Source organism: Pongo abelii, chromosome 16, assembly GCF_028885655.2.
Source record: "Pongo abelii isolate AG06213 chromosome 16, NHGRI_mPonAbe1-v2.0_pri, whole genome shotgun sequence".
Taxonomy (NCBI): domain Eukaryota; kingdom Metazoa; phylum Chordata; class Mammalia; order Primates; family Hominidae; genus Pongo; species Pongo abelii.
In genome coordinates, this window is record NC_072001.2 from 74,347,450 (window position 1) to 74,368,619 (window position 21,170).

Genomic DNA, 21,170 nt, shown 5'->3' on the forward strand with positions numbered 1-21,170 from the left:
AGGCTGTAATTTCTTGATGTGTGTGTGTGTGAGTGTGTGTGTGTGTTTGTGTTCAGCACTCAGGCCATACAGTCTAGATAAATATCTGATATAACAACACTATGAGGTAGTTACAAACAGTATCCCTCCCCTCCCCGTTTTACAGATGAAGAAAGGTTAATTGCCAAAGGTCAGCTAGTTAATAAATGTGAATGCTAGCCTCACACCCATTTCTTTCCAATTACAGTGTGCACACTTACCAACAATTCTAGATAGTTCATTTATTATCTCATTAGGCTAAGGCTTGAATTTAAGTCCCATCTACCTTGCTTATGCCAGACCATCCCTCTACAGCGATTCTCCTTGTGCTAGTTTGAGTTGTACTTAGGGTCTGAATGAACAGTTTACCCTGTGTTGTTCTGGATAATAACACCCATCATTTTCCCCATGGTTCATCCCCCAGACCATTCCCACAGCACTGGAGAGGACCTGAGCCTACCACCTATTGAGTAAATAATTACTGATTAGTTGTTGATGGTTATCAGGGACTTGGCAAAGACTTCATTTGACTTCCAAGTTAAATCCCCTGACTTGGTGCAGACCTGTTCTGCAGCCAAGAGCAAGAAGACCGCACCTCTGATTCAAAGGCATTTTAACTGTTCCAATTTGCACTTGTTGGCCTTCTTCCTGGTGGATCTCAGTGTAATTTCTGACTGAGAGCCAAGAATTTGAGGGTCTTCAATACCAGGAGTAATTTCATGAGTTGCTGATGGCTAATTAGGGGTGATTACAGTTAAGAGGCTTTACTTTCTTAATAACCTGCAGAAAGGGCCTGTGGTAACTTAAAATCTTGATTCTTTTTCCCTGAGAATGGAATTGTCTGGTTCTCATGACTATCTTTTCGTAAATCCTTGTCCTTTATTTTCCCACCCACCTTTTCTGGTGAAAAGGAAGTCTGAAGTCTCTGGAAGAAACAAGAAAATAATGATCTTAGAGAACTCCACCTTTATTAGAAAGGATCCCTGGCCCACCTTGGAACCTTGCTTCATTTGTCTTTCCCTTCAGGGAGTTGCAGCAGGAAAGGAGACTGGGCCATGTTCTGTTTTATTCTCAAGTTTTACTACATTGCAACCAACCCGCCCATCCTGGGCTTTCTGATGCTATTTATAACTTGCCTTTGAAACTATTGGCTCGCTTGACAATTTTTAGAAATTTTGTTTAGTGAGGGCTTCTGAATGAAGTAGTATTTATGGGCGAGAGATTTTACCTCCCTGTTTTCACTGTGACAATGTATTTTAAGTGTTGTTTGACCTCTTCTTGCATCACTGTATTAGTTCATTTTGCGTTGCTATAAAGGAATGCTTAAGACTGGGTAATTTATAGAAAGGTTTATTTGGCTCCCAGTTCTGCAGGCTGTACAAGAAGCATGGTGCTGGCTGGCATCTGCTTCTGGTGAGGACCTCAGGAAGCTTTCAATCATGGTGGAGGAGGAAGGGCAGCCAGTGTGTCACATGGCAAGAGAGGGAGCGAGAGAGAAGGGAAGAGGTGCCAGACTCTTTTTAGGCTCTTTTTAACAATCAGATCTCACCCTAACTAATAGAGCGTGAACTCACTCATTACCACAAGGAGGGCATCAGGGCATTCATGAGGGACCCACCCGCATGACCAGACACCTCCAATGGACCCCACCTCCAATACTGGGAATCAGTTTTCGGCATGAGATTGGAAGAGGACGAGTATCCAAACTCTCAGTATCATCAGAGCAACCATTTACTGAGGGTGACCCTGCCCCAGCCACAGTCTAAGCATGTCACATGCGTTCCCTCGTTTAATCTTTACAACAACCTGCAGGAGTTCTTTAGACAGTATTTTTAAACTAAGTTTTATTGAGATATAATTTATTTCCCATACGTTTCACAATTTCATGTACAATTCAGTGGTTTTTAGTATATTCACAGGGTTGTACAACCATCACCACAATCTAATTTTAGAACACATTTATTACTCCAGGAAGAAACACTGTACCCTCCCATGAACTCCTCCCAACCCCCAATCCCTGGCAACCAACAAATCTACTTTCTGTCTCTATGGATTTGCCTATTCTGGGCATTACCTATAAATGGAATCATATAATGCATGCTATTTTTGTATCTGACTGTTTTCACTTAATATAATGTTTTCAAGGTACATCCCCATTGTAGCATGTATGAGTACTTTATTTCTTTTTGTTGTTAGGCAATATTTTTACTCAACTTGCACCATTAGGGAAACCAAGACACATGAATGTGACATGACATCTATGGTCAAATAGCCTGTAATAGATGGGGCTGGATTTCCAGCACAAGTGTGCCTAGCACCAGCTCCCCTGTTAGCTCAGAGTCTGAGGTGATCGTTCTGATAGTAATTTACTGAACATCTTCTGTGGGTCAGGCACTGTGCTGGTTGTCTTATAAACTTGTTACCTCATGTTCATATATAATCAGATTTCAGTTGGGAAATCCTGGTAACCATTACTGGGCACTTTTGTTTTAGTATCTTCCATTTGCTCATTTCTGGCTTTGTTGACCGAGTTACACTTCTAGAATCTTCCTAAGTAAATGTTGCTAAAAATAACATTGTTCATTTCTGTAGGACTTGAACGCAACTCCCAATTGCAGAAAATTGGCAACGTCTCTGAAGAGCCCTTGCTTTTGCCTGGACCCCCAGCATCATGGTTTCCCATTTCATGGGGTCTCTCAGGTAAGTGAAGAACCTTTTTTTAAAAAAACAGAAGAATAAGAAATTTGATATTTGCACTTTACTATGTAGTTTCTTAAAGTAAGTGATCTTAAGGGTCTGCAGCTGACTGACATTTTTGATATAATACGTCCACATGTGTAAAAATTTGCTATTCAGAAGGGCCTCCAAGGCCTTGAGAGCTGTGTGCTGTGCTGAGTGGCTTGGGGTCGAAGTCAATCTACTATCTTCTAGGAGACCTTCTCTAGGCTTCAGGAACATTTTTTTAGGCTGGATGCAGTGGCTCACACCTGTAATCCCGGCATTTTGGGAGGCTGAGGCAGGCAGATCACCTGAGGTCTGGAGTTCGAGACCATTCTGGCCAATGTGGTGAAACCCCATCTCTGTTAAAAATATAAAATTAGCTGGGCATGGCGGCAGGCACCTGTAATACCAGCTACTGGAGAGGCTGAGGCAGGAGAGTCACTTGAACCCTGGAGGTGGGGTCAGATCAATGTATATTTACCATGGTTGCATAATACAATTTTCTAAAGAACTTGAAAAAATTGTTCTCTGGTTGCAATGCCATAGATTTTGACTGAATCTGGTATTTTAAAATGGTGCTCTCTTTTGTCCCTTATGTGCAAAACATTTTTGACTTTCACCTACATTTTAAAATTTAATCTTTATATCAACCACGCGTGGCAAGTTGAGTAAGTACTATTATCCCTTTTGTGTAGATCAGAAAAGCAATGCTCAGAGAGCTTACATCATGGCTGTCACCTTCCTTTATGTGCAGAGTTGGAATAAGGGCTCAGGGCATTGCAACTGTAGTCCATGTTATCGAGGTTGTTTTTAAACTTTTTAAAAAGGCTGACAGAGCCTTTTAAAAATTCTTCAATCAAAATCCTATGCAAAATCTCAATATATAAAATAGACAATTACAGTATTTTATTAATATAAATTTACTTTATAAATTTAAATTTATAATATTTGTACATTATGAGATCAATGCATTAATTTTGATAAATAGCAACATTTGAAATCAGGATTTATGGTTGGCAGCTTAAATATCTGCCCTAGCATCTAGTTTACTTTGCGGCTGTTTTAGCTGCGTAGCATTAAGAAAATCCTAACCCATACAGGTAAATACTTGCAATTGGTAACAATTCTGTGATGAAGCTCATCTTACTGTTTTAGGATACTATTTAAATAAATTGATTGAGAATCTGGAATGAGGGGAAGGAAGTACGTTTTGTTTCAAAGTTGAATCATTATGATATCTTGTAGTCTTTTTTTCCATCACTGTACATTAGTCCCAAATGCCTAGAACTTATAACAGAAAGTGAAATGGTCTGTAATATATAACATATTACATATGATGGTGCCACAGGTGGTTGGCCAACCAGGGCTAGAGCATTTGCCAAGCAGATGCCCTTGGGCTAATGCCTGGCATTTAACTGAATACAGTGCATGTGTGTGAGCTTTAGTATGTAGTTGCTTGTATAATTTTACATGAGCAGACGTGTGCAGGCCTGCAATCCAAATACCCGCAGAGAACTACAAACCTCTTTATCAGTGACATATTCACATGCATGTCAGATATGGTCAGAAAAGAAAGAAAAACTTCATTCTGAAGGCTGTATGATATTGAGCCATGAGGAGGACAGCCCAAATTAATGTTTGGTGGTCTTTTCAGGATAGAAGTTGGCATCTAGTACAAATTAGCATGTGTGCTTTTTTAAAACTATAGTTTAAAAAAGAGTTTAAAAGATATTTCAAGACATGAAATATGCATCTAGTTTGTGGAAGTTCCAAAATACTGTTGTAAAACTATAGGGTAGTGAGAAATGCAGTTGGCCCACAGGGTCACTGTAGGACCACGGCATTTTAAGCACCAGGACCCCATGTAGGACAAAGAAGTGGAGGTCACAGTCGGTTATTGAACTGGTTCGAAAAGGGCAAGCAGATTATGAAAGGTAGGTTCACCATGTGCTAAGCTTGTATAAGTCTGGCTGTCATCAAAAAGGCCCCTAAAAGTACTTGAGGACCCTCAAAAATGTGGCCACCCAGGCTGCACAGGCAGGGAGTTTCTTGGGAGGAAATCCCTTTTGCAAAGTTTTTTCTTAATGTCTTGGATTTTTTTCTTTCTTTTTTTTTCTTTTTTTAAAAGAGATAGGATTTTGCTTATCACCCAGGCTGGAGTACAGTGGCACAATCATAGCTCACTGTAACCTTGAACTTCTGGGCTCAAGCGATCCTCCACCTCTGCCTCCCAAGTATGAATAGCTATGTCCTGGAATTTTAATTAATGCCCCTGCAAACAGCCTCCTGTAATGATCTGAGCAGGGTGTGTGGTATGGAGGTCATCTCCCTTTGCGGGAGGCCTGGGGAACTCACCTCTAAACTGTGCATTATTTCAAGGAAATTGCCCACAGAAGGGAAATTAGCAGGATGGGAGTAGTTGAAAGCTAGATGCTACCCTTGTGGTGGAGCTCTGGAAGCCTTGACAGGCCTCCAGCACGAGAGTCCTGCTGCAGGGATTGTTTGAACAGAGCTGCTTAGCAGGACATTTTGCCAAGAATTCTGCTGTCAATAATAGAGGAAGAAAATGTGAATTATGAGGACGGCTGATTCTTTAGGAGATCTCAGCTTGAGATTCCCATCAAACTCCCTTCTTCATAAACCAGGTGCACATCAACCATTTTGCATCCCTGCTTTTAGGGCCATGTAAATATATTTTTAAGAGAAAAAGAAGCAAAACTAGAGTGTCTTCTGTTTAAATGCTTTTCAGAATGTTATGGGGAAAAGGGCTATGGTTACTTGAAGAGTGAGAGGTCTTTGACAAAAGTGGTAGATGAGAAGCACACACACACGCACACACGTTAAGGGATTTTTAATATTTATCAAGGCAACTAAATGCATAAAGATCAATTGGAAAAGCTGGAGAATTTCTCTACCTAAAGAGAAAACAGGTTAAAATTAGGAATTAGCTGCCAAGAAAATCCCTGAAAGAACATTTAAGGGGAGTCACAACTCTGATACACAGAGATTCATTTAAAAATCCCTCCCCAATTTTTGCCAAGCCACAGAGAAACAGAAAACCAGCTTCCTCCTCATTGAAGGAGACAGAGAAGCCTTGGGCATTAACATCGCAAGAGTATCTCTGCCTTGCTCAGAGTATGTAGTAACAAAAAGAATCACAGTTAAACCTAGTAGCAGAAGAGGCACTAAGATTTTAACTCTCGATGGATCTGGTTGGGAATTATCATTGAATCTTGGACAAGCTCTGGATGCCATGTAAAATTCAGGGCAATGAAAGTCCATGTGGACCAAAGGGTAGGCTAATCCTCATTAAGGAATATTTGTCATCTGTTAAAAATTAGAAAGGAAATGGCACTAAATGATACAGAATTATTTATGTTTCTTAAAGACTTGCTCCAAATTATGCAAGTTTTTTTTTGGATGCACAGTTACATCTTTATTTGTTTGTTCAGTGAGTGATAGGAGGGAAACACAATTTTGTCCCTAGAACAGTACAATAAATGCTGATGGCTACCTGACCTGGCCAGCCAACAAAATCTCTGGAGCCAGTCTGCTTGACCAGGTGCTCTTCCTTTGTACTTCAAGGAGTGCTTTTGTATGGTTGACGTATTTTATATTTCAAGTGAAAGCAAAGAGAAAAACAGAACCATCAAATGCCAAACAAGTAGTGAAATTGGCAGGAAATAAAATTGATTTTGGTGATTTTTATTTTGAACAGTAGTTTTTGAAGAATTACAGATGTAATGAGAGTGATTACAGAGTTAGAAGGTGATTTTTATAGAACTTATGAGGGAGACTTCTGGATTATTTTAAGGGTTTTATAGGTTGATGGCCCTAGGTCAAGTGTCTGGTTTTAGTCTTCTGAAACGTAAAGTTTTTCTTTTCCTTGATACATACTTCAGTAAAGTATTATTACTTTAATGCCTGTCAGCTACTGCACTTAGAAACACAACCAAAAGGGTTGAGGAAATGAGAAAGAGAAAGGTGGCTGTTCTTAGGAGTAATTGAAAAAGATCCTGAATACAGAAAGGAAGAAAGGGGTTAAGAAAACGTGTTTTTATGTGTGAGAAAGAGAATGCCCCAAGTAGTGATATTTAAGGTACAATTGATCAGTGAAAACTGAAATTTCCCTCTGGGGTAAAGAAATATGTGATAATTATGTGGGGTCATGGAGTCAATCAGTGTCCCTGTGCCAGTGATCAGGAAATGGGGAGAAAGAGGATGGGGAGGAGGGAGTGGAGGAAGGAGAGGGAAGGAGAAGGAGGAGGAGCAGGAGGAGGAGGGGAAGAGGAGCAAAGGGAAGGGGAGGCCAGGCCTGGATCACAAGTATTAAACTTCATGGTATTAATAAGGCAGGCCAGAATTTGTGTAACTGACATCTAAACTACTACTTGGTTAATGCTTAATAAATATTTGTTGAAGAGTAAATGAATAAATTAATAACTACCTTTTATGTACAACAGATAAGGTTGAAATTTTCTCTTTCCTGACGAGGATAGTTAGCTAGTTAATTACAAAAGTAGGGTGAAGCATGGAAATCAAACAAATAACACACACACACCTTCGACAGTTTACTTTTAACTTAAAACACATGTACATCCATTCACCAGTTTTTTAATTTGGGGCCATGGGCCTTTCTTTGCTCATGAACCCCTGATTGTCTTTCTTGCACAAACCACACCCGTAAGCATTATCTGAGGTTTCCATTTGGGTTTCTTTAAAGTGCAGTGAGAATTTAAAGACATTTGCAAAGCAGTCTGTGTACCAGAATGATTCTGGATTTTTATTATTTTTGCCCCTAATCATTTGCAGTTGTCTCATCCACACCTAATTTGCCAGTAGTTTTTTTTTTTTTTTTTTAATCTTGGCTGCTTGCCTTTACTGAATCTTTCCAAAGCAATTAACTTCGTTTTTGTAGAAACAACTAACAAATGTTCTTTCTTCTTGTGCTTGCTTTCATGGGTTTGTGTACTATTTGAATACTTATGTCATTACAAAGCAATAGCAACTGGCATAAACAGGTGTGGAAACATGGTTGACACTATATGAACACAGCACATCTGGGGGGTGCAGAAGTGTGCAAGTGTCCCAGGGAAGAATCTGCTGCAGTCTTGTCCGTGGGAAGCCCGGGAGGAGCTATCTGAGAGGTAGGCATAGAGGCTAGGAGGAAATAAAATAGATTTTTGGAGGACTGCCCTGGCAAACCCCCATCTGTAAAATGACGGCAAAAGCATTCAGACAGTATTGATTTTTCTTTATGCCTGGCACAGCCCTGTACCTGGATCCTGTCCTCATCACTCACTCCTTGACTGTGGGATTTGCTAGAACATTCTGTACCCAAAAAGGCTCAGTGGAGTCAAGGTGTGATCACGGGGCTGCCAATTACCCATTTCTTATATCTCTAAGTGTATTTTTATGCCTTAGGTTAACATTGACCCCTCCTCTTCCTGCCAGGGATTAGAACCAGTAATTCCAATTTGTAGAAATCTGCTTTTTACCATTGTCTTCCTTTTCCCAGCTCTTTGGCTTTTCCAACAGGGAATTCTGGGATGCACTTAGAAAACATTTTCTTGATGAAAACTGTCACAGAGCAGCACTTTTTTTTTTTTATTTTTACTTTTTAGAGACAGGGTCTCTCTCTGTTGCCCAGGCTGGAGTGCGGTGGCACAGTCATAGCTCACTGCCACCTCAAATGCCTGGGCTCAAACGATCCTCCCACCTCAGCCTCCTGAGTAGCTGAGACTACAGGTGTGTGCCACCAGGCCCGGCTAACTTTAAAAAAAATTTTTTTTGTAGAGATGTGATCTCACCATCTTGCCCAGGCTGATCTTAAACCCCTGGACAGCAGCACGTTCTTCAGTGACTGATATTTCCTCCCTCCTCTCTTTCTCCTTTTCTTCCTTCACTTTATTCTATCCTTCCATTCTTTTATTCAGTTGATATTTATTAATCTTGAGGATGGGTCAAGATTATGCAGATTGTTTTGCTTGCTGCAAAGGTGTATCAGAAACTATTTCTTCAAGAAACCTGCCATTGAGGAGGGAAATTTACCGAAGGGTGTTGTGTCTTTAAAAGCTGTGCTGTGTATGGTAGCACAGTGGCTCACTGTAGTCCCAGCACTTTGGGAGGCCGAGGCAGGCAGTTCACTGGAGCCCAGCAGTTCAAGGCCAGGCTGGGCAACATGATGAAACCCTGTCTCTACAGAAACAAACAAACAAACAATTAACTGGGTGTGGTTGCATACACCTGTGGTCCCAGCTATTCAGGAGGCTGATATGGGAGGATCACTTGAGCCTGGGAGACAGAGGCTGTGGTGAGCTGTGATCTTGCCACTGCACTCAGCCTGGTGATAGAGCAAGACTCTGTCTCAAAAAAAAAAAAAAAAAAGAAAAGGAAAAAAAAGCTGTACTGTGATAGAACACCTCACATTGCCAGAGGTACTGGTCGAGAAAATACAAATGGCTGCAAGACCTGAGAACCTGGAAACAAGCGATAAAAACCAATTTGCAGTTAAAATATGTGTCCTTAAGTCCACGCTCTATAATGGAAATATTTCACTCTGCACGAGCCAGGCAGGCCTTTTCCCGGGGCCTGTTGGTCTTGGTTTGGCTGCAGCTTGGTTATCTGAATGTTTCCAAGACCAAGGCAGATCCAGAGGGAGCCCAGTTAAGAGGACACAGGGTCACTGACAGTACAGTAAACAACACCTGATAGCAGGAAGGAGACAGCTAAATGCCAGCCAGATTCAAAAAGCTCTAGGTGTCTGGAGATCTCAAGCCCAAGGCTGCTGTGCGCCGAAGACCGCCACCTTGGGCTGCACAAATTGGTTGATATTCACCTTGGTGCCTCTGAGCCATCAAGAAAGGTTTCTTAAGCTCAGATGAATTTGTGTAAGAAAACAGAGGAAATAAATAGAATGCATTTTTTTTTAAGTTTGGGATATATGTGGTCAGCTTCATTTATTTTGAAATTTAGAATATCCTCAGGTGGGACTGGATGAATGCAGCTTTATTACATCCACCTAGTTTCTGATGATGCTTGCAAGCAGTGGCAGCAAATAAAGGGGCTGTGAAGCCACCAGGCTTCCCCACCTCATACAGAATGGGGAAGAAAGTGGATGTAATCAGATGGCAAATGCTTGTTTTGTAAAAATGTGTTGTGTCCTAATGAGGCCCCGCAGCACAGTGGTTAAGAGTCCAGGCCAAGGGTCTGACCGCCAGTGTTAGAAATCAGGCTTTGCCACTTAGTAGGTATGTGTGGCTCTTTGGTAAATGACTTAGTCTCTCTTTGCCTCAAATTCCTCACCTGCAAAATGGGTATAATAAAAGTGTCTGATAGGATGGTTATGAAGTACTACTTGTGAGTGCTGAGATCAATGGTAGCCATCAGCTCTTTGTTGGCTAATGTCATTGGTAACCTATCCCCCTTCCTTGCTGCCTTTACTCTTTTTTTTTTTTTTTTTTTTTTTGAGACGGAGTCTCGCTGTATCACCCAGGCTGGAGTGCAGTGGTGTGATCTCAGCTCACTGCAAGCTCCGCCTCCTGGGTTCGTGCCATTCTCTTGCCTCAGCCTCCTGAGTAGCTGGGACTACAGGCACTTAACTGTTGTCAGAAGAAGGCAGAGGGCTGAGCTGAGCATAGTGAAATGCATGCTTGGCAAACATTTTTGTTTTTTTGAGATGGAGTCTCGCTGTGTTGCCCAGGCTGGAGGGCAGTGGTGTGATCACAGCTCACTGCAAACTCCACCTCCCGGGTTCAAGCAATTCTCCTGCCTCAGCCTCACGAGTAGCTGGGATTACAGTCACACACCACCACGCCCAGCTAATTTTTGTATTTTTAGTAGAGACGGGGTTTCACTGTGTTCGAGACCAGGCTGGTCTCGAACTTGTGACCTCAAGTGATCCGCCTGCCTCGGCCTCCCAAAGTGCTGGGATTACAGACGTGAGCCACCGTGCCTGGCCAGCAAACATTTGTTATCTCCAGAGTGCACTAGGCAGGATTTCACTTCAATGCTAAGATTTTGGCTCTCTTTTGCTAAGGTCGATATAATTTTATTAGTGATCTGGTTGCTCCCAAAATATCTCTTGGGTTGTATTAACTGAGGAAGAAAGGAAGTAGTTTTGTTTTTTTTTTCTTGTTTTCCTTGTTTTGTTACTTGATATGCCCAAGTGGTGTTGAGTTCATTGAGGTAATTCGAGGTACACAGGGGCTGTGACAGTATCCACCCTCACTGCAGCTGAGATGGTAGCGGGGGTGTAGAGTGGGATTGGCCAAGGCAAATACAGAAGCCCAGAGCTGCAGTTCCATGATGTAAATCTTTTGTACCAAATTTCATTGAGCATTATTTTCTACATGGGGAAATGAAATGATGGAGTGTTTAAAACCTAGAACAGCACTGGGTAGATGGCATAACTTTTTTTTTTTTTTTGGTTGGTGTGAAATGTTAGGTTATTTCGACTGCAAGGTGAATCGGAAAGTCTTGGTAGGAATGTAGCTTCCCCCCGCCACTTGGAAAGGAGTGTGTGATTTGTTTGCCAAAGGCCCTGGTAGCCTTCAATCTGTCAAAACGTTGCAAGCTGGGAGCGGTTTGCCAAAGCAAACTATCAAAGTGAAATAACACACGAGTTGCACACACAGAGACACATGCATGCTCTCTCACTCTCCAAACATGAATTTTGAATTGGGTCGGGAGGAACAAGGATTTGGGCTAGATTGTTGGTGTTTTGAAAAGATGTGGGCACAGCTACAGATATCAATTAGCTAAATATGCGCAAGCAGGGTGAGGTATCCTAAAACAGAGTGTGCTGAGCAGGGGTGGGGAACTTTCAGCCCTTGGCAGAGTTTCCTCCGGCCCCTGGGGTTATATATTGCTGTGCCTGCTGTTATTGTAGCCCAAAGAATAATTGCCCCTCTGGGGGAATTTATTCTATTCCATTCAGAGCAGAGACCATTTAATATCTCAGATTTTACTCCAGAATGAATTTTGTTGGGTACCCCTATGCATTTTAGCTTCAGTAGGGCCCAGTAAATGAAGAGAAGAAGCATTTGAACATCTAAATGTAATTTGTGTTGCACTTTTGTAACAAGAGGCACCAGCAAACATTTTGCTGCCGTATCTGGTGATCTTCTAAGGATGGTTTTTTGGAGAGGGGTAACATAGAAATTCAAAAGCAGAACTGATTTTTATAAATCCCTCATAAAAGAAAATTTTAAAAGCTCCCGAAGTGGCTTGGGACATTTTCGAATATGTTAATTCACAGTATTTTCACTTAATCTTGAAATTTCAGGGGTCACCAAGATGGTGAAGCATCATTCTTTAATTCAGTGAATTAGGCTCCTACTATATAGCAGCCACTCTGCTAGGTGCTGGGGAATAAAGTAGTGACAAAACAAACTCCCCGATCTCATGGAGTTTACATTCCATTGGATAGAGAGAGAAATTTAAATAAAGACATAGTATGTGAGACAGTAAGTGCTATGGAGAAAAGGGCTGGGCTGGGAGAGGGACCACTGTTTTCTGTAGGGTCAAGGAAGCCCTGTGAAGACAAGATCCTTTGGGCAGAGACCTTAAGAAGTGAGGGAACGAGGAGAATTGACCAGGCAACCTGGAATGCAGTTCCTCGGAGTCAGAGGAAAACCTAGATGTGATCTCACTCCCTTTCCTGCCCCAAGTCCCCCGAATGCTGTGGAAGTGCAACCTCAGATCAGTGATTATCCAAAACTGCTCCTTACAAATTTGTGGCTACTGTGTGTGCCAAGAGCTTTGAGGCACTGAGGTGTAACATGTTTATGGAGCTGCTGCTGTTTTTTTTTGTTTGTTTTTTTTTTAACAAAACCACACCAGTCTGGTTTTCTTTTTAAATGAGTAAGCAGTGCCAGAATGTGTTACAAATGATTCACATTTGTAGGCCTGGGTTCATAATGTGCTTTCTTGCACATTAACTCGTTTGAGGTAGGAGGACAGGTTATACAATTCCCATTTTACAGATGAGGAAACTGAGGCACAGAGAGACGGTGATTTGCCCAAGGTCATGCAACCATGAAGCATGGACTTGTGAGTTGTGATGCACACGTTCTTGGTTTAGAGGTCAAATCGGATCCAGCAGGGATACAGCTAGAAGATTACTGTCCTTTTGCCACCACTGTCTGGGAACCCGCTCTCTTTAATTCTCCTGCCCTATTGCTGGAAGACATCTTGGGCAATATTTCCAGTACATTATGTGCATAATGAACAGGCTCATTTTCAAGTATTAAAAAGTCCAAAGGAAGTTGTGTGTGATGGGAGTGAGAAGGGGAATCATTTTAGAAGTTATCCAGGACACCGGTAACATCACCATCTAGACCTGTACCGTTAGCTTCCTGTGTCCTGAATAGCACAGATCTGTGTATCCGCACTGGACAGTACCGACAGAGAATGTTTCCATCATCATAGAAAACTCTATTGGACAGTGCTGCTCTAGATCCTCAGCAAGTTATAATTCAACTCTTTTATTCTTCTCCCCACTAATTTCATATTATTGTCCCGAATACACCCCTTGTTTGGAAGAATGGTGTTACAAATACAGTATATTAAAAGGAAAGTCTGGGCTGTGCACAGTGGCTCATGCCTGTAATCCCAGCACTTTGGGAGGCTGAGGCAGGCAGATCACCGGAGGTCAGGAGTTTGAGACCAGCCTGGCCAACATGGTGAAACCCCATCTCCACTAAAAATATAAAAATTAGCCAGGCATGGTGGTGCTGCCTGTAATTCCAGCTACTGGGGAGGCTGAGGCAGGAGAATCACTTGAGCCTGGGAAGCAGAGGTTACAGTGAGCCGAGATTGAACCACTGCACTCCAGCCTGGGAGACAGAACGAGACTCTGTCTCAAAAAAAAAAGAAAAAAAAAAAATCAACAAAAGGAAAGTTTAGTCAGATGTAAACATTTTGATCTCTCATCCAGTTAAAAGCTTCTTTTCTCCTCTAAGCTGGGTCTGTTGTAGCCTCAGACCCCTGTAGTAGGGAAGAGGCAGCTTGGTTGGTTCCTTCACACTCCTAGTTCCCTGCCCTGCCCGCTCACTGCCATTGTGAATTCCTCCAGGGTGAAACAGAGGAGAGGAGAGGTAACCGGCAAAGAGGTTCCCAGTGGGACTAGTGTTCTTTGTAATCTGGTGCTGCTGTCCTTGGTTGGCAGATGTCCAGGTTCCAGATTCTCCTCTCTCGGGGCACTTTGGAGAATTTCTCCCTCACTGGGCTCTCCTGCTGCACCATGCCCTTGTGCAGGCTGTGCAAATCTGGCTGACTCCTTAAGATCCACCTCTGCACCCCAGCTCCTGTACTCCATGGGTATAAGCCACAGGTTTACTTTCTAGGAGGGGGGTCACCTCATTCTGGTGAAAATCTTTGGTGGAGTCCTTTCCAGATAACCTAAGTTCCATGTCTTTCCATGGTGCTAAAACATAGCATCTCCTGCCCCTCCGGGCTCTAAAAATACAGACTGTTCCCACTCTAGCCCTCTCTCCAGTCTTCCCTCCTGGATACTCCAGCTAGGGTTTGGCCTTTAGATGTTTTTCAGAGGAGAATCAGGCACCAATCCTTGTACCGCCAGATACCAGGGCATCCGGATCAAGCTCTGAACGTTGTCCCTCTTGCTTGGCTTGGGGGAGAACTACTTTTCCTTCCCCACAGGGGAGTGGAGGGGCTGTATGCAGCACTCCGACATCCAGCTTCAGGGAAATCCACGCCTGGCAAACTCTATCCTCCAGCCTCCTTGTGCATACAGGTGGGAGGTGAGTGAGGGGGATGGCGGGCACCCGCTTTGTAGTTCCCGAATAGACAGTGCAGCCCCTCTCTTTGGAATGTGTGCATACTTAGTACCCATGTTCTCAGCTCTGGATCCTCAGCTGCAACTCCATGACAACAGCAAGAAAGATGCCTGCAACACCATATTACAGAGACCATCTTCCCTGCTTCTCACCACATTGCAGTCTCTAGCCAGTCTGTCCATGTCTGTTCTGTGTGATCTCCTGGGTCACTTACATACAAAACGGGAGCTGGGGTGGAATTTTGGATTCTCAGAAATGGTGGAAGCTTTATCTAACTCCACAAGACTTAACCCCCGGCTTCAGGCAGGTTTTCCTCATCTCCACCCTGACATGATGGTTTTTCTTGGTTTGGGGCAGTGTTTCACATCTCTCAGTTGTGTTGGAAGCCTCAAAAAGGTTGGGAACCACTATATTATTTAACTTAGGTTAAATACGATTTGACAAATGGTCAAAAGATGTAGCGGCCTCATTGCAGGGATGCTTAAAATAATGACATTGATGATTTGAAATCATGAGACTTTGGGCATTTGAATTAATTGACAATACTTGTCTCGCCTTTGGTCCGAGGTTTCATTTCCAATCACATTCAGGGGGACTTGGGGCAGGAGAGGGAGTGAAAGATCTAGGTTTTCCTCTGACTCAGAGGAGCTGCATTCCAGGTTTCCTGGTCAGCTCTACTCCTTCCCTCACCTTCTTAACTTACTAACCATGCCAGGTGTTTTACCTCTGTCATATTCAATGATCCTCACAGAAGGTGAGAATGTTTGAGGCATGGAAATGCTAACATGGAAATGTGACCCAAGATCACCCAGATGGGAATGATGGAGCTGCGATTCTAGCCTGGCTCCATGCCCTCTCCAGCACACCCTGCTGTCTCAGCCAGCTCCTATTTCCCCACCTCCTCTTTATTTGATGACATTCTCTAATCAGGGCTCTTGACAGTGAGGCTTAGCACAGCTAATCCCACCCATGGAGAACATATGTGACATCAAAAGGCTGGAAAGAGGCAGAGGAACGGTTCCCAGGAAAGCATGAGCTGTAAGGAGAGGAACTTCCCTGGCAGGCTCAAAGCCCACACTTTTCCCTGACCTTACCACCCGTGAAGGACCGCATGTGGGCTACACTAGCACTCCCTCTGCCAGGCACGGTGCGTCCTCTTACTCAGTTCTCCCCTAAACCTCTGAGCCAGTTTCTGTTGTTATCCCCATTTTTCAGGGGAGGAGACTGAGACTTAGAGAGGTTAAAGCTCTTACCTAGAACCCCTGAGGGTAAGCAGGAAGGCTGGGATGTGATCCCACATCTGCCCCGTGCCATGCCTTGCCACAGCACCATGCTGCCTCCCTCCTTTGGGGCCGACGCTTTGTGTCTTCACTGGGTCACATCCCAGGGCCTGGGTTGGGCTGTTCCCCGCCATCCACTGATGAGATGGTGATGCTGCCTTCCCTGGGTGCTGCTGCCTGGAACATACTCACCATCCTGCCTGTTGCTATTTTCCCTTTTCAGTGTCCTGAGTTTCCTCCTGCTGCTTGGATTCCAGTTCATCTGCCCAGAGCCCTCCACTCAACACAGGAAGGTAAGCCATGGCCATCCAGAGGTTTTCTTCTTTGCCCAAGGGGCTAGGGTCACTCTGGTCACTGTCCTGAACTTTGTTCTATTTGAAGGTGAGTCACCACTGATCCTGAAAGGAAGCACCATTTACAGAATATGGAGTGTACTATTCTGTTCTCGCATTGCTATAAAGAAATACCTGAAACTGGGAAATTTATAAAGAGGTTTTATTGGCCCACAGTTCTGCAGGCTGTACGGGAAGCATGATGCTGGCCATCTGTATGGCTTCTGTGGAGGCCTCAGGAAACTTACAATTATGGCAGAAGACAAAGGCGGAACAGCACTTCACATGGCTGGAGAAGAAGCAAGAGAGAGAACGGGGAGGTGCCATACACTTTTAAACAACCAGATCTCATGAGAACTCATTATTGCCATGACTGCACCAAGGGGGATAGTGTTAAACCATGAGGGACTATCCCTATGATCCAATCACCTTCCACCAGGCCTCGCCTCCAATATTGGAGATTACAATTCGACATGAGATTTGGGTGGGGACACAGATCCGAACCATATCATGGAGCTTAAAACGTGAAGCTGGTGCCTGCAGTCAGTCTCTGATCTGAGAGCAATGCCAGCTTTGCAACATGTGTTCGCTAGAATGGACAGTTGAGAGGTCAGTGAGAGCACTCTACAAAGGCATAAACAGGGCTTAAAGAACCCACTTGGTAATGGAGGAGGCCAGTATGGAGCTTTTACCCTCTCTTGAGGCACCTTCAAGGTCAAGGGCAGGGATAGAGCTGCAGTTGTAGCTATGGCTGTTGCTATGCAAGAGAACCCCTGATAGGGAGTCATGATCTTCAGTAGAGGGACACAGTCACTGCCAACTGATGGTCAGGCAGGGATGGAACTGGAAGATAAGAACCTGGCCTTCTCTTTCCTCTCACCCCTCATTTCCTGCTGGTGACTCCCTTTGGCCAAACCAACCAGAAGACAAGAAGGCTTTGATGCAGTCTCCAGAGGCCAGCCTCCCGGGCCACAGGACTGGGTGGAGAAGGGTAGACCGCATCTGAAGGAGCAAATGGACAGTATTGCATATGCTTCCTTCAGGCTTTGTGTGTTTTATAGTAAATGAACCATCCACCATTGCCTGAACAAGCCTAATGCTGCTCTGCAACTGAGCAGGTCCTTGACCAATGTTTCCTTAGAAACAATGCATGATAGGACTCTTAGAAAGTCCCTAGAAGCCCTTTCTGCTACCTAGGAGCTCCTCCTGTCTACCTGGAATCAAATTCAGACTCCTGAGAAGATATCAGTTATTTGTATCTAAGTGTGACCAAGTTGGTCGGCTCCTTTCCTGAGAGGGGGTTTTCTTTTTTTTTTTTTTGAGATGGAGTTTCGCTCTTGTCACCCAGGCTGGAGTGCAATGGCATGATCTCAGCCCACTGCAACCTCTGCCTCCTGGATTCAAGTGATTCTTCTGCCTCATCCTCCCAAGTAGCTGAGATTACAGGCCTGCGCCACCACACCCAGCTGATTTTTTTTCTATTATCAGTAGAGACAGGGTTTCACCATGTTGGCCAGGCTAGTCTCGAACTCCTGACCTCAATCAGGTGATCCACCCACCTCGGCCTCCCAAAGTGCTGGGATTATAGGCGTGAGCCACTGCACTGGCCTGAGGGAGGGTTTTCATAGGGGAAATTCAGGACAGAAGGGGGCCAAGAAAAAAGAGTATGTGCACATATTTGGCTAAATATGACCCTTCTTGGGAGAAGTTCTTTGCGTTTTTATCTGATTATAGTCTAATTTATTTTCTGTTTCAGCTCTGTTTTTTTGGGCCAGGTATAAACCTCTATTGTACTGTATCTCCCACTAGGATGTCAACTCCATGAAAGTGGGAACTTACTGGTCTTGTTCATGGCCCTATTCCCAGCTCCTAAAATAGAGCCTGGCATGTTGTAGGTGCTCAATAAAATCCTTGTTGAATGACTGACTGAATGGAAAACGTGGCCAAGGTCTAAGCATCATTTCAATGGATTCACCTGGAAATTGGCACCCCCCTCCCCTGCTTAGTCTGCTGCATCATCTCTATTCATAATATCAGGACTCAGAAAGGACAACTGCCTACTTTTATTATGAAGTTATATTATTTATTAATGTTTAGAATTATCGGGGTTGTTAATCCTAAGAGTTGAATCAATTTACTGTGTTCCTCTTATTGTTGTTGCTCAAATAGGCTATCATAACTGAAAATACTTTATACATGATCCATTTACTTTGCTGTCTCCTGTAATTTTTCAAGTTAAGCTGAATGATATGTGAGTAACCTGAACAAAAGGTCCCCAAATAGGTATCACTCTCATCTTTCTTCAAGTGTTTGCTCTGAGAAATGGGGAAAAAAAGATTTATTAGTTATTTTATCATTAAAATTTTTTAATTGACACATAGTAATTGTACATATTCATGCATACAATTTGGTGTTTTAATACATATGTATTATATAATGATCAAATCAGGGTATTTAGCATTCTAGTCACCTCATGCATTTATCATTTTTTTTGTGGTGAGAACATTCAAAAGCCTCTCTTCTAGCTATTTTGTCATATATAACACCTTACTGTTAACCATCATCAACCTACTGGGTAATAGAACACCAGAACTTATTGCCCCTGTCTATGGTAACTTTGTACCCATTGACCAACCACTCCCCACTCTCGCCTCTTTTCTTGCCCCTCTTCTCCTCAGTCTCTGGTAACCTCTGTTCTCCTTTCTGCTTCTACGTCAACTCTTTTTTTTTTTTTTTTTTTTCCAGATTCCACATAGGAGTGAGATCTGTGGTATTTGTCTTTCTGTGTCCGGCTTATTTCACTTTAAACGTAATCACCTCCAGGTCCATCCATGTTGTCACAAATGACAAGATTTCATTCTTTTTACTGGCCAAATAGTATTTTCACTGTGTATATATACACCACATTTTCTTTTCTGTTCATTTGTTGTTGGATACTTGGGCTGAATCCATACCTTGGTTATTGTGAATAGTGCTGCAGTAAACACAGGGGCACAGATGTTTCTTGAACATTCTGATTTCATTTCCTTTGGATATATATGCAATTGTGGGATTGCTGGATCCTATGGTGTTTCTATTTTTAGTTTATTAAGGAGCCTCCTACTGTTGTTCATGGTGGCTGTACTAATTTACAGTCCTACCCATAGTACGTAAGTGTTCATTTTCTTCCACATCCTTACCAACACTTGTTTTATCTTTTTTTTTTTGAGATGGAGTCTCACACTGTCTCCCGGGCTGGAGTGCAGTAGTGCGATCTCAGCTCACTGCAACCTCCACCTCCTGGGCTCAAGTGATTCTTCTGCCTCAGCCTCCTGAGTAGCTGGTATTATAGGCATGCGCCACCATATCTGGCTAATTTTGTATTTTCAGTAGAGACGGGGTTTCTCCATGTTGATCAGGCTAGTCTTGAACTCCCAACCTCAGGTGATCTGCCCACCTCGGCCTTCCAAAGTGTTGGGATTACAGGTGGGAGCCACCGCGCCTGGCCAACACTTGTTTTCTTTTGTCGTTTTGATAATAGCTGTTCTAACTGGAGGGAGGTGGTATCTCACTGTGGTTTGGTTTGCATTTCCCTGATGATTAGTGATGTTGAGCATTTCAAAATATATTTTTTGGCCATTTGTATGTTTTCTTTTGATAAATGTCTATTCAGATCATTTGCCTATTTAATCAGATTGTTGAGTTGGTTTTTTTTTTTTGATGTTGAGTTATTTAAGTTCCTTATATATTCTGGATATTAGCCCCTTGTCAGATGTATAGTTGCAAATATTTTCTCCCATTCTGTATGTTGTCTTTTCAGTTTATTGTGGAAATTTACACCCCCTCACTTCACTGTTTCCATTGCTGTGCAGAAGCAAAGTTTGATGTCATTCCATTTGTTTATCTTTGCTTTTGTTTCCTGTGCTTTTGAGATCTTATTTCTAAAATCCTTGCCCAGCCCCGTGTGCTTTATGACACCGAATAAAACCTTATGTTTTATTTTAGTAGTTTCATAATTTTGGGTTTTATATTTGAATCTTTAATCCATTTTCAGTTGATTTTAGTAGGTAGGGGTCTAGTCTCTTTTTCTCAGTTGGATATCTAGTTTTCCCAGCATTATTTATTGAAGAGATTGTCTTTTCCTCAATATGTGTTCCTGGCATCTTTGTTGAAAATCAGATGATGTGTGAATTTATTTCTGGGCTCTCTATTCTGTTCCATTGGCCTATGTGTCTGTTTTATGCCAGTACCATGCTGCTTTGGTTACTATAGATGTGTAGTATATTTTGAAGTCAGGTTGTATGATGCTTCCAGTTTTGTTCTTTTTGCTCAGGATTACTGTGGCTATTTGGGGTCTTTTGTGGTTCCATATGAATTTTAGGATTATTTTTTCAATTTCTGTGAATAATGTCATTATTATTTTGATAAGAACTGCATTAAATCTGTAAATTGCTTTGGCTTGTATGGCCATTTTAACAACACTAATTCTTCCAATCTATGAACATGGGATATTATCCCATTGTTTTTAAAGTTTTCAATGTAGAGATCTTTCACTTCCTTACTTAAGTTTATTCCTAGGTATCTTATTTTTGTTTGTGTGTACTATTATAAATGTAATTATTTTCTTGATTTCTTTTTCAGATAGTTTGCAATTAGCATATAGAAATGCTACTGATTTTTGAATTTTGATTTTTTGTGTCTTCTGAGAAGAATTTGTTTATTAGTTCTAAGAGTTTTTTGGTAGAGTCTTTAGGGTTTTCTGTATATAAGATTGTGTCATTGCATACAGGGACAATATGATTTCCTTCTTTCCAATTTGGATGCCCTTTATTTTTTTCTCTTGCCTAATTGCTCTGGCTAGGAATTCCTATGTTGATTAGGGTGGTGAAAGTGGGCATCTTTACCTTGTTCCTGTTCTTAGAGGAAAAGGTGAAAGCTTTGCTCAGTATAATGTTAATATAATTTATACTATTCCGTATACATTATCCAGTATAATGTTAGCTGTGGCTTTGTCATATACGACCTTTATTATGTTATGG

General features: G+C 42.5%; 1 protein-coding gene across 2 annotated transcripts in view; it reads left to right on the plus strand.

Annotated features, from left to right (window-relative positions):
- Positions 1-21,170, plus strand: part of THSD4 (thrombospondin type 1 domain containing 4) — a 680,304-nt gene that overhangs the window by 22,817 nt on the left and 636,317 nt on the right. For both annotated transcript variants that reach the window (XM_024232473.3, XM_063716704.1), the window contains exons 2-3: positions 2,611-2,718; positions 16,044-16,113. In XM_024232473.3, coding sequence (XP_024088241.3) covers positions 2,690-2,718; positions 16,044-16,113 — 99 coding nt within the window. In that variant the 5' untranslated portion in view covers positions 2,611-2,689. The remainder of the gene's footprint in view (positions 1-2,610; positions 2,719-16,043; positions 16,114-21,170) is intronic.